The sequence below is a fragment of the Trematomus bernacchii genome, unplaced genomic scaffold, assembly GCF_902827165.1.
Source record: "Trematomus bernacchii unplaced genomic scaffold, fTreBer1.1, whole genome shotgun sequence".
In the NCBI taxonomy this organism is placed as follows: Eukaryota; Metazoa; Chordata; class Actinopteri; order Perciformes; family Nototheniidae; genus Trematomus; species Trematomus bernacchii.
In genome coordinates, this window is record NW_022987793.1 from 78138 (window position 1) to 93337 (window position 15200).

Here is a 15200-nt window from a genome sequence, read left to right on the forward strand (position 1 = left end):
ATTTTGAAAAAAAGTAAGTATAAATATGCCTTATATAGGTATGGTCCTACACTATATTATTCAAATATAGCATGATAGGTCCACTTTAATATTATGTAACATAACATATGGTTAACGTTTTACAGTGTAGGAAATGCTTATTTCTGCAGCCTGCTGTCTCGTGACGTTAAAACTGAACGTAGTTTTCACGTATTACACATTCGCGTTTTATATTACGTAATCTCTTCAGACATCGGGTGAATTAGTGTTACAGAGAAATGAGAAAAAGCAACACAAACAACTATTTTAAACATTTTAATCAACATTTGACTTCAGGTCTGATTCTCCATGTCGCTCCTCGTAACAAAGATAAGAAACCTCTTCAAACTTTAGGTTTGGTGACATCAGGTAGTTCTTTATAACCTCGCTGAATCTGATGGGCACCTGAACGCATCATAGCTCTTCAGTGAATCCTCCACCAGATGAAATATTAAAACATGAGTCCGTGATGAAGAGGGTCCGGGTTCTGACCCCTGACCCTACCCCTGCAGCAGGTCGTAGGAAGCCCCGTTCTCCACTTCCTGTTGGTCCTCCTGCAGACAGACAGTTATATTTATTAATGAGCTTCACTTGGAATCACTCAGGAGACGACCCTCTCTACAGGGGGGGGGGGTCTCTGTATGAAACTCACATTGCTGCTCTCTGCTGGTTTGGACTCTGCTGGTTCTGGATCCGCTTCATAACCCGGGTTACAGATGCTGCGACCGCCCACCGCCCGTCCTTCCTCTTCCTCCTCTTCCTCCTCCCCTTCGTCCTGATGGAGACACCGTCAGCACCGCCACATATCCCATACGATAATACTTTAATGTTCAAGTCTGAAATGCTCCTTGCATCACAGCAGCTCCATGTAACATCAACCAACCCACTGTCTCACGGCGTTTCGTGTTATAGTCACGACATGTAATCTATTGATTCGTGTTCACCATTTTCCCCTTTGTTTCGTGTCAAAGAACGATTTTAAAAGCGATGTATTTCTATTGGTAGTATGTTTCGTGCCTGCGTCTTTTTGTCCGGTCGGGTCGTGGAAGACCGGAAGCTGTGGTTCATAAAAACATGTTCTTACTCAATGTCAAGCCACGATTATTGTTTTGATTTGAAATCATATAATGTCTGACTTTCTTTGCCGTCCGTGAGGAAAAGAAATGTCTCAGAGCCTCAGGACACTGACATCTGTAGTTTTTCAATCTTTTTTTCCTTCTAATTTGTTATTCTTTGGTGCAGGCACGAAACATACTACCAATAGAAATACATTGCTTTTAAAATCGTTCTGTGTGACACGAAGAAAATGGGAAAATGGTGAACACGAATCAATAGATTGACTATAACACGAAATGCCGTGAGACTGGGTTGCATCAACAGACAAACAACAACACACATGAGAAACAAACAACAACATGGAACATAACATCAGGATCAGTGAGAGCTGCTCAAAGAGCCTTCAGCGTGATCTGATCTGTAGCTCTGTGTTCACTGAGAGGACTGGAGCACAGAGGATGCTTCAGACTGACTGGAGCTCAGAGGATGCTTCAGACTGACTGGAGCACAGAGGATGCTTCAGGCTGACTGGAGCTCAGAGGATGCTTCAGGCTGACTGGAGCACAGAGGATGCTTCAGACTGACTGGAGCTCAGAGGATGCTTCAGACTGACTGGAGCTCAGAGGATGCTTCAGACTGACTGGAGCACAGAGGATGCTTCAGGCTGACTGGAGCTCAGAGGATGCTTCAGACTGACTGGAGCTCAGAGGATGCTTCAGACTGACTGGAGCTCAGAGGATGCTTCAGGCTGACTGGAGCACAGAGGATGCTTCAGACTGACTGGAGCTCAGAGGATGCTTCAGACTGACTGGAGCACAGAGGATGCTTCAGACTGACTTTATTCAATCTCCATCAGATGGTAGCGGTTCAGATTCTCTGTCAGAGCATGCTTTGGGTCCAGAGGACGCTGTTGGACATCATTTATCATATCATGGTATTAACAGCAGGTTTCTGACCTTGAAGTAGTGGAAGTGGAACGGCTTGGTGTTGTGTTTGTAGAAGTGGAACCCCACGAAGAGCACGGCCAGCACCAGGACCACCAGCAGCACCACGCCCACCCCCACCCCCGCCTGGTGGGCCACCGCCATCTGCAGGGACACACGCTTATATATAAATACTGTGTATAAGGTGTTGGGAAAACAGTGAGTATACTCTTCCAACATGAGAGTAACATGCTAACAAAGGTATCCCAACTGTAGCTGTGAACATGACAGGATGTATGATTACCTAGAAGAGCATCAGGACTGTTTGAGGCATATGATAGCTATGTGATTAACATGATGATTCAGCCTCTATGGAGATAGACATATGACAAGCATGCTCATTTCTGACGTGGAGCTAATCTGAAGTAAACATTGAATACTGCTTTCTATTCCTCCATCTTGTGACTGTGTAACTCCCTCTCTTGGATATCAGCATGTGAAGGACACTGTTCAGGAACTAGTTGATGCTCTGTATGTGATGACTACTTCCATTCTGGAGAGGATCACAGATACATGGATCCTGAGATTGAAGCTCAAGCCAGGGACAAAATGTTGTCCCTGGTCAAAATGTTGAGATGTTTGATTAGAAGTCAACATTTTGAGAAAAAGTCAACATTTTTTGATTATTTAGAAAAAGTCCGAATTTTTGAGATTTTGAGGAAAAAGTCAAACATTTTTGAGATTTTGAGAAAAAGACAGAATTTTGAGATTTTGAGAAAAAAACAGATTTTTTAGAAAAAGTCAACATTTTTATAAAAAGTGAGATTTTTTGAGATTTTGAGAAAAAATTTAACATTTTTAGAAAAAGTCAGAATTTTTGAGATTTTGAGGAAAAAGTCAAACATTTTTGAGATTTTGAGAAAAAAACAGAATTTTGAGGTTTTGAGAAAAAAACAGATTTTTTAGAAAAAGTCAACATTTTTAGAAAAAGTGAGAAGTTTTGAGATTTTGAGGAAAAAGTCAACATTTTTAAGATTTTGAGAAAAAGACAGGATTTTGAGATTTTGAGAAAAAAACAGAATTTTGCGATTTTGAGAAAAAGTCAGAATTTTTAGATTATCAGAAAAAGTCAGAACCGGTATTCCTCCATCTTGTGACTGTGTAACTCCCTCTCTTGGATATCAGCATGTGAAGGACACTGTTCAGGAACTAGTTGATGCTCTGTATGTGATGACTACTTCCATTCTGGAGAGGATCAGGAATACATGGATCCTGAGATTGAAGCTCAAGCCGGGGACAAAATGACGAAGGTACGTTTTAACCGTTTGTTTTTTAGTTCAAATTGAAATTAAAAAAAGTGCAGAAACGGGTCGTTTTTTTGTTTTTCAATTTTGCCCCAAAACGAAAAAACGGAAATTCAGCTCGTTTTTTCGTTTTTCTGTTCTTACTGTTAAAACAAGTATACCACTCAATGTTTCGTTTCCATAAGTGGGTGCGTCTCCAGCGCCTCCTTGCTTCTGATTGGCTAGTGTGCCCTATGCTTGCGCTGTACCCTTCAAAATAAAGGTTCTACGTCTTTGCCTTTAGACTGCGTTACAAATATACGTATATTATTATGTTCATACATGCAGAAAGTACAGAAGACAGTCTGTCCGTATGTCTGTCTTTCTATGTATATGTCTGTCTGTCTCGATGTCTTTCTATCTCGATGTCTGTCTGTCTGTCTGTCTGTCTGTCTGTCTGTAACTATATTTTAGAGTTTAAAGCGTAGCCACTTTTCCTCCACTACATGTATTTAAAACCTTTAGTTACTTTACAGATTTGGATGAATGATGTGAAATATAATCAAGTGTTAAATCAGACTTTAGTTCCACCTGGAGTAAATCCACAAGCTAGCCTGCAGTATACAAAGTCATTCAAACTAGCTGCACCTTTACCAGCTTTGAGAACACTTTAATTATCAATCATTATAAAACTCTGGTACTTCTACTTTTACTCAAGTACAAGATCTGAGTACTTCGACAATGGTAAAAACCTGTCTTTTTTCTTTTTAAAGAAACAATGACTGGACCCATGTTTTCCTCCTGCTGCCGAAGCATCGTGGGATGCAGGCTCTGTGTGGAGGAGTGGAGGATAACATCTCCCCAATGCCTTAAGTGCAGGGATCAGGAGCCAGTGTATACCCAGGTTGCTGGACTGTCTGCAGCACTGGATGCTTTAAGGGCCCTACCCTAAAGTGGACAGCAGTTCAGTCGTTTATTGTTAAGTTTATTGTTTATTGTTAAGTGGTGTGTGTTCAAATTCCAGGTTCCATGATATCATCATACAGAAAATAATTGTTGTAGTTTTCTTTAGCTGTATGACTTGTTAATTGTTCATCTGCAATGTTTAATAAATGGAGAATTGTTTGAATGTGTGTCCATGGTATGTTTAATTATATTTCTAAACACAGGCAAATAGCTGCATACGTAAGGCAATACAATCAAACGCTATTATTTTATCATCCACGCACCAACAGAACATTTGGAAATCAACCATTGTCGAAGTACTCAGATCTTGTACTTGAGTAAAAGTAGAAGTACCAGAGTGTAGGAATACTCTGTTACAGTAAAAGTCCTGCATTCAAAATGTTCCTCAAGTGAAAGTAGAAAAGTATTCTCATCAAAATATAGTGAAAGTAGCGACAGTAAAAGTAGTCATTGTGCAGATTGGTCCATTTCAGAATAATATATATGATATGTTTTATAATGATTGATCATGAAAGTGTTCTCAAAGCTGGTAAAGGTGCAGCTAGTTTGAATGACTTTGTATACTGCAGGGTAGCTTGTGGATTTACTCCAGGTGGAACTAAAGTCTGATTTAACACTTGATTATATTTCACATCATTCATCCACATCTGTAAAGTAACTAAAGGTATTAAATACATGTAGTGGAGTAAAAGTGGCTACGCTTTAAACTCTAAAATATAGTTACAGACAGACAGACAGACAGACAGACAGACAGACATCGAGATAGAAAGACATCGAGACAGACAGACATATACATAGAAAGACAGACATACGGACAGACTGTCTTCTGTACTTTCTGCATGTATGAACATAATAATATACGTATATTTGTAACGCAGTCTAAAGGCAAAGACGTAGAACCTTTATTTTGAAGGGTACAGCGCAAGCATAGGGCACACTAGCCAATCAGAAGCAAGGAGGCGCTGGAGACGCACCCACTTATGGAAACGAAACATTGAGTGGTATACTTGTTTTAACAGTAAGAACAGAAAAACGAAAAAACGAGCTAAATTTCCGTTTTTTCGTTTTGGGGCAAAATTGAAAAACAAAAAAACGACCCGTTTCTGCTCTTTTTTTAGTTTCAATTTGAACTAAAAAACAAACGGTTAAAACGTACCTTCGTCCAAAATGTTGTCCCTGGTCAAAATGTTGAGATGTTTGATTAAAAGTCAACATTTTGAGAAAAAGTCAACATTTTTGGATTTTTTATAAAAAGTGAGATTTTTTGAGATTTTGAGGAAAAATTCAACATTTTTACATTTTTAGAAAAAGTCAGAATTTTTGAGATTTGAGAAAAAGTCAACATTTTTAGAAAAAGTGAGAAGTTTTGAGATTTTTTAGAAAAAGTCAACATTTTTGAGATTTTGAGAAAAAGTGAGAAGTTTTGAGATATTGAGAAAAAAACAGAATTTTGAGAAAAAAACAGATTTTTTTAGAAAAAGTCAACATTTTTAGAAAAAGTGAGAAGTTTTGAGGAAAAAGTCAGATTTTTTTGAAAAAGTCAACATTTTTGAGATTTTGAGAAAAAGACAGAATTTTGAGATTTTGAGAAAAAAACAGAATTTTGAGAAAAAAACAGATTTTTTTAGAAAAAGTCAACATTTTTAGAAAAAGTGAGAAGTTTTGAGATTTTGAGGAAAAAGTCAACATTTTTGAGATTTTGAGAAAAAGACAGGATTTTGAGATTTTGAGAAAAAGTCAGAACCGGTATTCCTCCATCTTGTGACTGTGTAACTCCCTCTCTTGGATATCAGCATGTGAAGGACACTGTTCAGGAACTAGTTGATGCTCTGTATGTGATGACTACTTCCATTCTGGAGAGGATCACAGATACATGGATCCTGAGATTGAAGATCAAGCTGGGGACAAAATGTTGTCCCTGGTCAAAATGTTGAGATGTTTGATTAAAAGTCAACATTTTGAGAAAAAGTCAACATTTTTTGATTTTTTATAAAAAGTGAGATTTTTTGAGATTTTGAGGAAAAAGTCAACATTTTTGAGAAAAAAACAGAATTTTTAGATTATCAGAAAAAGTCAGAACCGGTATTCCTCCATCTTGTGACTGTGTAACTCCCTCTCTTGGATATCAGCATGTGAAGGACACTGTTCAGGAACTACTTGATGCTCTGTATGTGATGACTACTTCCATTCTGGAGAGGATCACAGATACATGGATCCTGAGATTGAAGCTCAAGCCAGGGACCAGGGAGAGTTTTCTAGTAAACAGTATGAGTGTAGTGAGTGATGCTGACCTGGTGCTGGGGGGGGGGCGCTCTGAGCGGCCCCTGCAGGACGTGGATCAACCCGTTCGAGGCCAAGATGTCCGAGTCTGTGACGAAGCGATCGTTGATGTACCGAGACGCCTGAGGACGATGAAGAGGAGGAGGAAGAGGAAGAGGAGATGTTTACACAAGTTGTGCCATGCACTTTTAAGGGGGTCTCGAGTTATGGTCTGTAAACATCTCCACATTTTCCTTTTGTCGTGTCAAATGATCATATCATCATTTAAAACATATAGTCTTATACTCTGTTCAAGTGTATTGTTAGTCTGGTGTGTTGAGCAGAGACAGAAGTTAAGGGTTTACATTTCAGGAGGTAAAGGAAGTGAAAGGTGGATTAACAAATGGTTAAGGACTGGAGGTTTGATGGTTTGATGATGGGATGGAGGAGCAGCTGGTTCCTCTCATGAACACACAGAGAGACTGAAAGCAGAGCTTCTCTCTCCTCTGAGGAGGAAGCTGCTCTGCTCCTGCTCTTCAGATCCATCTCACTTTATATCCACTTTCTTTATTACTTTATTAAATATAACAAAAGACAAACTTTGTGCATGAATCATGTATCAGTGTCTCTGAAGAGTTTCCTCCACAGGGTTCATCCTATCTTCAGTGTGTTGGCGCACAGGACATGGGTTGGATACATTTATACTAGTTTCTCTTATTGTTTTGATCTTTAATAAAAACGGAGTTTCTCATGAGTTCTAAAACGTGTTTCTGTTTATTCCCAAAAGTTCCAGATTTAAAGATGTTAAAACATATCTTTGAACCAATCAGAATTCAAGCAAACGTATTATGGGCGTGTTGGCTTTGATTGACAGATGTACCACCTATCACAGCCCACCGTTTGAGGTTACAACTCATATAAACGAATACACTGAGTTGTTGTTGTTGTTGTTGTTGTTGTTGTTGTTGTCTGTTAGTTTGGATGTTCCTCACCATGGCCGAGGGGTTCAGCAGGGCGGAGACTCCGAGCACCTTCAGGTTCCCGACCCGAGTCCTGATCCGGGTCCCGTTCCTCAGGTGGTCCAGAGGAAGAGCCTGGCCCTCCGACAGGTGGAACTCCAGGTCCCTCTGAGACAGGGTCTACAGGTGAGGGGGGGGGGGGGGACAGGTAAACACATCAACTCCAGGTCCCTCTGAGACAGGGTCTAGAGGTGAGGGGGGGGGGGGGGGGACAGGTAAACACATCAACTCCAGGTCCCTCTGAGACAGGGTCTACAGGTGAGGGGGGGGGGGGGGACAGGTAAACACATCAACTCCAGGTCCCTCTGAGACAGGGTCTAGAGGTGAGGGGGGGGGGGGGGGGGACAGGTAAACACATCAACTCCAGGTCCCTCTGAGACAGGGTCTACAGGTGAGGGGGGGGGACAGGTAAACACATCAACTCCAGGTCCCTCTGAGACAGGGTCTACAGGTGAGGGGGGGGGGGGGGACACAGGTAAACACATCAACTCCAGGTCCCTCTGAGACAGGGTCTACAGGTGAGGGGGGGGGACAGGTAAACACATCAACTCCAGGTCCCTCTGAGACAGGGTCTACAGGTGAGGGGGGGGGGGGGGGACACAGGTAAACACATCAACTCCAGGTCCCTCTGAGACAGGGTCTACAGGTGAGGGGGGGGGGGGGACAGGTAAACACATCAACTCCAGGTCCCTCTGAGACAGGGTCTACAGGTGAGGGGGGGGGGGGACACAGGTAAACACATCAACTCCAGGTCCCTCTGAGACAGGGTCTACAGGTGAGGGGGGGGGGGGGACACAGGTAAACACATCAACTCCAGGTCCCTCTGAGACAGGGTCTACAGGTGAGGGGGGGGACACAGGTAAACACATCAACTCCAGGTCCCTCTGAGACAGGGTCTACAGGTGAGGGGGGGGGACAGGTAAACACATCAACTCCAGGTCCCTCTGAGACAGGGTCTACAGGTGAGGGGGGGGGACAGGTAAACACATCAACTCCAGGTCCCTCTGAGACAGGGTCTACAGGTGAGGGGGGGGACAGGTAAACACATCAACTCCAGGTCCCTCTGAGACAGGGTCTACAGGTGAGGGGGGGGGGACAGGTAAACACATCAACTCCAGGTCCCTCTGAGACAGGGTCTACAGGTGAGGGGGGGGGGGGGACACAGGTAAACACATCAACTCCAGGTCCCTCTGAGACAGGGTCTACAGGTGAGGGGGGGGGGGGGACAGGTAAACACATCAACTCCAGGTCCCTCTGAGACAGGGTCTACAGGTGAGGGGGGGGGGGGACAGGTAAACACATCAACTCCAGGTCCCTCTGAGACAGGGTCTACAGGTGAGGGGGGGGGGGGACAGGTAACACATCAACTCCAGGTCCCTCTGAGACAGGGTCTACAGGTGAGGGGGGGGGGACAGGTAAACACATCAACTCCAGGTCCCTCTGAGACAGGGTCTACAGGTGAGGGGGGGGGGACAGGTAAACACATCAACTCCAGGTCCCTCTGAGACAGGGTCTACAGGTGAGGGGGGGGGGGGGACACAGGTAAACACATCAACTCCAGGTCCCTCTGAGACAGGGTCTACAGGTGAGGGGGGGGGCAAGTAAACACATCAACTCCAGGTCCCTCTGAGACAGGGTCTACAGGTGAGGGGGGGGACAGGTAAACACATCAACTCCAGGTCCCTCTGAGACAGGGTCTACAGGTGAGGGGGGGGGGCAAGTAAACACATCAACTCCAGGTCCCTCTGAGACAGGGTCTACAGGTGAGGGGGGGGGGGACAGGTAAACACATCAACTCCAGGTCCCTCTGAGACAGGGTCTACAGGTGAGGGGGGGGGACAGGTAAACACATCAACTCCAGGTCCCTCTGAGACAGGGTCTACAGGTGAGGGGGGGGGGACAGGTAAACACATCAACTCCAGGTCCCTCTGAGACAGGGTCTACAGGTGAGGGGGGGGACAGGTAAACACATCAACTCCAGGTCCCTCTGAGACAGGGTCTACAGGTGAGGGGGGGGGACAGGTAAACACATCAACTCCAGGTCCCTCTGAGACAGGGTCTACAGGTGAGGGGGGGGGACAGGTAAACACATCAACTCCAGGTCCCTCTGAGACAGGGTCTACAGGTGAGGGGGGGGGACAGGTAAACACATCAACTCCAGGTCCCTCTGAGACAGGGTCTACAGGTGAGGGGGGGGGACAGGTAAACACATCAACTCCAGGTCCCTCTGAGACAGGGTCTACATGTGAGGGGGGGGGGACAGGTAAACACATCAACTCCAGGTCCCTCTGAGACAGGGTCTACAGGTGAGGGGGGGGGACACAGGTAAACACATCAACTCCAGGTCCCTCTGAGACAGGGTCTACAGGTGAGGGGGGGGGGGGACACAGGTAAACACATCAACTCCAGGTCCCTCTGAGACAGGGTCTACAGGTGAGGGGGGGGGGACACAGGTAAACACATCAACAGGTCCGTTCACCTGTTAGACCACACATACCTACTCTACCTCTATCCAATCACGTGTCTTCAGTTGTCACAAGCCCCGCCCCTTGACATTTCTACTGCCCGGGAGCTGGCTCTGTTAAAATGGTTTGAGGCGCTCGTTGTGTTTAGTGAGGACAGGTGTCCCTCACCTGGTTGTGTTTAGTGAGGACAGGTGTCCCTCACCTGGTTGTGTTTAGTGAGGACAGGTGTCCCTCACCTGGTTGTGTTTAGTGAGGACAGGTGTCCCTCACCTGGTTGTGTTTAGTGAGGACAGGTGTCCCTCACCTGGTTGTGTTTAGTGAGGACAGGTGTCCCTCACCTGGTTGTGTTTAGTGAGGACAGACAGGTGTCCCTCACCTGGTTGTGTTTAGTGAGGACAGACAGGTGTCCCTCACCTGGTTGTGTTTAGTGAGGACAGACAGGTGTCCCTCACCTGGTTGTGTTTAGTGAGGACAGACAGGTGTCCCTCACCTGGTTGTGTTTAGTGAGGACAGGTGTCCCTCACCTGGTTGTGTTTAGTGAGGACAGACAGGTGTCCCTCACCTGGTTGTGTTTAGTGAGGACAGACAGGTGTCCCTCACCTGGTTGTGTTTAGTGAGGACAGACAGGTGTCCCTCACCTGGTTGTGTTTAGTGAGGACAGACAGGTGTCCCTCACCTGGTTGTGTTTAGTGAGGGACAGACAGGTGTCCCTCACCTGGTTGTGTTTAGTGAGGACAGACAGGTGTCCCTCACCTGGTTGTGTTTAGTGAGGACAGACAGGTGTCCCTCACCTGGTTGTCGGGCAGACCGCTGTTCTCAGGAACGAACAGCGTTGATTGGACGGTCAGGTTGCTGAGGCGCTTCACGAACTGTTTCCCCGACTCCGACAGCTGGGAGCTGTTCAGGATTTGCTGCAGAGACACAGTGAGATCTGTGACTCAGCTATAAATCATTAAAAGTGACTCAGCAGAAAACAAAGACTCACTGTGAGGAAGTTGGAGAAGCTGGCTGTTGATTGGAGGACCTGCATCAGGTTTCCTGTGCAGCTGAAGCCGTCTCCAACGTATCCGGGCTTACACTCACACACCACCTCTGAAACACACGCATGCACACGCACACGCACACGCGCACACGCACACGCACACGCACACGCACACGCACACGCACACACACACACACACACACACTGCTCATCTCTAACATCATAACGATATAACCTCCTCACCCTTGATGACGTTGTTTCTAAAGTGTGTAGATGAAATGTATTATTATATATTATTAAACTCCCTCCTCACCCTTCATCCGGTAGCAGAAGGCGTCCCAGGTCTCGCTCTGGTTCTTCCGGACCCCGTAGTCCACGATGCCGACGTGTCCGAAGCCACAGCTGGGGCTGGGGAAGGTGGTGGGGTACCCGACCCGGGCCTGGGCCAGCCAGCCGGCAGAACACATGTTGAGCCCGCCCTGAAGAGAGAGAGACCAGCTGGGGTTCAGAGACCTGGTCCTGGTGCTGGGACCGCAGAGATAACCAGAGACTGGAGACCTGGTCCTGGTGCTGGGACCGCAGAGAGAACCAGAGACTGGAGACCTGGTCCTGGTGCTGGGACCGCAGAGAGAACCAGAGACCGGAGACCTGGTCCTGGTGCTGGGACCCTGATGTCAGGCTAAAACGTCCTGGATCCCCTCACTGAAGATCCCATTGCACGGACCACAGAGATAAAGTTTCCATACAGATTACAGCTTTAAAGTAGGGATGCCAGCGATTATTCGTTACAGTCTCCATAATCGAAGATTCTTTTTAAAATTCGATTTTATTTATATATTTTTTTATTATTACTTATGTTTTTCTTTTTTTTCCTGGCTTAGTTTCAACCAAAATATAGAATAATGCTAATAATAGTAATAGTATTAATAATTGTAAATGGCCATTGGTCACACCACCAGTTTGTTTTACTGTAAACTTGGAGGAAGCCGCGCAGCCTGCTACTACTTTAGAGCCGTGTGAGCTAACCCGGAGCTGAGGAGGGGCGTGAGGAGGGGCGTGGGGAGGGGCGTGGGGAGGGGCGTGAGGAGGGGCGTGAGGAGGGCGTGGGGAGGGGCGTGAGGAGGGGCGTGGGGAGGGGCGTGAGGAGGGGCGTGGGGAGGGGCGTGGGGAGGGGCGTGAGGGAGGGGCGTGGGGAGGGGCGTGAGGAGGGGCGTGTGAGGAGGGGCGTGGGGGGTAGGGGCGTGAGGAGGGGCGTGGGGAGGGGCGTGAGGAGGGGCGTGGGGGGAGGGGCGTAGGGGAGGGGAGGGCGTGAGGGAGGGGCGTGGGGAGGGGCGTGGGAGGGGCGTGGGAGGGCGTGAGGAGGGGCGTGAGGATGGCGTGGGGAGGGCGTGGGGTAGGGGCGTGAGAGGGGCGTGGGGAGGGAGTGAGAGGGGCGTGAGGAGGGGCGTGGGGAGGGGCGTGAGGAGGGGAGTGGGGAGGGGTGGGGAGGGGAGTGAGAGGGGCGGGGGAGGGGAGTGAGGAGGGGCGTGGAGGGGGGAGGGGCGTGAGGGGGGCGTGGGGAGGGGGTGAGGAGGGGCGTGGGGAGGGCGTGGGGAGGGGCGTGAGGAGGGGGTGGGAGGGGCGTGAGGAGGGGCGTGAGGAGGGGCGTGGGGAGGGGAGTGAGGGAGGGGCGGGGGGAGGGGCGTGGGGGGGGGGGGGGAGGGGCTGGGGAGGGGCGTGGAGGAGGGGCGTTGGGTGGGTGGGGAGGGGCGTGGGAGGGGCGTGAGGAGGCGTGGGGGAGGGGCGTGAGGAGGGCGGGGGGGGAGGGGCGGAGGAGGGGGGGGGAGGGGCGAGGGGCGTGGGAGGGCGTGGGGGGCGTGGGGAGGGGCTCCTTATTTTCATCTAAAGTAACAGACAGAGAATCAGCACTTTGGAAACAGGGCTGAAACAGAGGGGATTATGGGATGCTGCAATGATCTGTTTGGTGTTTCAGCCAATCAGAGACACGGCTCTGGATATATCTGAGACCCTGTGATATAGTGATGAAGAGGAGGATGATAGGGGACCTTTAATTTAAGACTTTAACCTATACCTCTTTGATTTGAGGGAATATCCTTGTTTGTTTTCTTGTTAACGAACTGGTTGTGAAGTGTCCGCGGTGCGTTCACTGACCTGCTGAGCGTAGGACAGCTGGGTGTATGTAGCCGCGGTGCGTTCACTGACCTGCTGAGCGTAGGACAGCTGGGTGTATGTAGCCGCGGTGCGTTCACTGACCTGCTGAGGAGTTAGGGACAGCTGGGTGTATGTAGCCGCGGTGCGTTCACTGACCTGCTGAGCGTAGGACAGCTGGGTGTATGTAGCCGCGGTGCGTTCACTGACCTGCTGAGCGTAGGACAGCTGGGTGTATGTAGCCGCGGTGCGTTCACTGACCTGCTGAGCGTAGGACAGCTGGGTGTATGTAGCCGCGGTGCGTTCACTGACCTGCTGAGCGTAGGACAGCTGGGTGTATGTAGCCAGGCTCCCTCCCTCTGCAGCGCAGGCCGTCTGAGCCGAGCTGAAGTTCAGCCGGTACTGACCGCTGTCCGAGCGCAGGTGATACACACCGAGAGTAGAGTCTACACACACACACACACACACACACACACACACACACACACACACACACACACACACACACACACAACACACACACACACACACCACAACACACACACACCACACACACACACACACGCTTCTAGGTCTTTGGCTCTTTCTGCTGTAACAAATGTACATTCCCCTCTGTGGGACGAATATAGGTATTCTGATTTCTTATATAGTAGCCTATATATGAGTTACCCTGGTGATGCAGGTCGGTGCAGTTTGCGTCCGGGTGGCAGCGCCCGTTGTCATGGAGACAGCGGCTGAGCTGCGCCTGCTTCAGATCACAGATGAGACCGTCTCCAATGTACTGATCCTTACAGGTGCACTTCCTCTTCCCCTGCACACACACACACACACACACCTCTAACCCTGCACACACACACACACACACACACACACACACACACACACACACACACACACACACACACACACACACACACACACACACACACACACACACACACACACACACACACACACACAGAGTATAAGACTATGTTTTAAATGATTACATGATCATTTAGCGGCGCTGTGTTTGTGGCGTTGGCGTTGTTGTGTTAGCTTGTGTTAGCTTGTGTTAGCTTGTGTTAGCGTGTCTCACCGGCGCCGTCATGCTGCAGGCGGCGTGCTCGCTGCAGCCCCCGTTGCCCCTGGCGACGCAGGGGTCCTCAGGTAAGCAGGTGAACCCGTCTCCAGCGTGCCCGTCAGGACAGGTGCAGCTCACCTGCTCCCCGCGCTGAGAGCACCGCGCGAGCCTGGAGCAGCCGCCGTTCCACGTGCTACACAGTTCCACCGCTACAGAACAATACCAGGTATTAATGTTCACTACTTTAGATAGAACATCCAGGTGTTACACAGGTCCACCGCTACAGAACAACCTCATTATTAATGTTCAGAAGCACAACTTTAGTTAGATTTATTCACAAACAGAACTTTATTTAGAAGAAAAATCTAATCTAAATTGGAGAAATTGTGAATGTTTTGGGAACATTTTGATACAATTATTTGAGAATATTTTACTTTTTTCACCCATTTAATGAATTGTATAATTTTAGCAAATGATCATTTCCATGCAGAGTCACCGGTCACATCTCAGAGATTTACGATTTTACGAGTAATTGATCGTGTTTGTATGATTTTAATAATCTGCATATATTTACCTGTGCAGGTGAGCCCGTCTCCCAGGTAGAAGGGCCGGCAGACGCAGGTGTTGTTCTGCTGGCAGACGGCTTTAGGGGCGCAAGGGGGGGCGCACTGGACACCTCCACCTGCAGGGACACACACTTTAACACACCTCCACCTGCAGGGACACACACTTTAACACACCTCCACCTGCAGGGACACACACTTTAACACACCTCCACCTGCAGGGACACACACTTTAACACACCTCCACCTGCAGGGACACACACTTTAACACACCTCCACCTGCAGGGACACACACTTTAACACACCTCCACCTGCAGGGACACACACTTTAACACACCTCCACCTGCAGGGACACACACTTTAACACACCTCCACCTGCAGGGACACACACCTTAACACACCTCCACCTGCAGGGACACACACCTTAACACACCTCCACCTGCAGGGACACACAC

General features: G+C 48.1%; 1 protein-coding gene across 1 annotated transcript in view; it reads right to left on the minus strand.

The window, feature by feature from the left end:
* Positions 1–281: 281 nt before the first annotated feature.
* The window catches only part of stab2 (stabilin 2), a 64675-nt gene continuing 49756 nt past the window's right edge, over positions 282–15200 (minus strand). The window contains exons 58-69 of the mRNA XM_034149825.1: positions 14757–14864; positions 14198–14391; positions 13789–13930; positions 13432–13565; positions 11285–11450; positions 10975–11081; positions 10781–10900; positions 7498–7644; positions 6538–6648; positions 2031–2162; positions 671–793; positions 282–572 (exon numbers count right to left, since the gene is read on the minus strand). Coding sequence (XP_034005716.1) covers positions 519–572; positions 671–793; positions 2031–2162; positions 6538–6648; positions 7498–7644; positions 10781–10900; positions 10975–11081; positions 11285–11450; positions 13432–13565; positions 13789–13930; positions 14198–14391; positions 14757–14864 — 1538 coding nt within the window. The 3' untranslated portion in view covers positions 282–518. The remainder of the gene's footprint in view (positions 573–670; positions 794–2030; positions 2163–6537; positions 6649–7497; positions 7645–10780; positions 10901–10974; positions 11082–11284; positions 11451–13431; positions 13566–13788; positions 13931–14197; positions 14392–14756; positions 14865–15200) is intronic.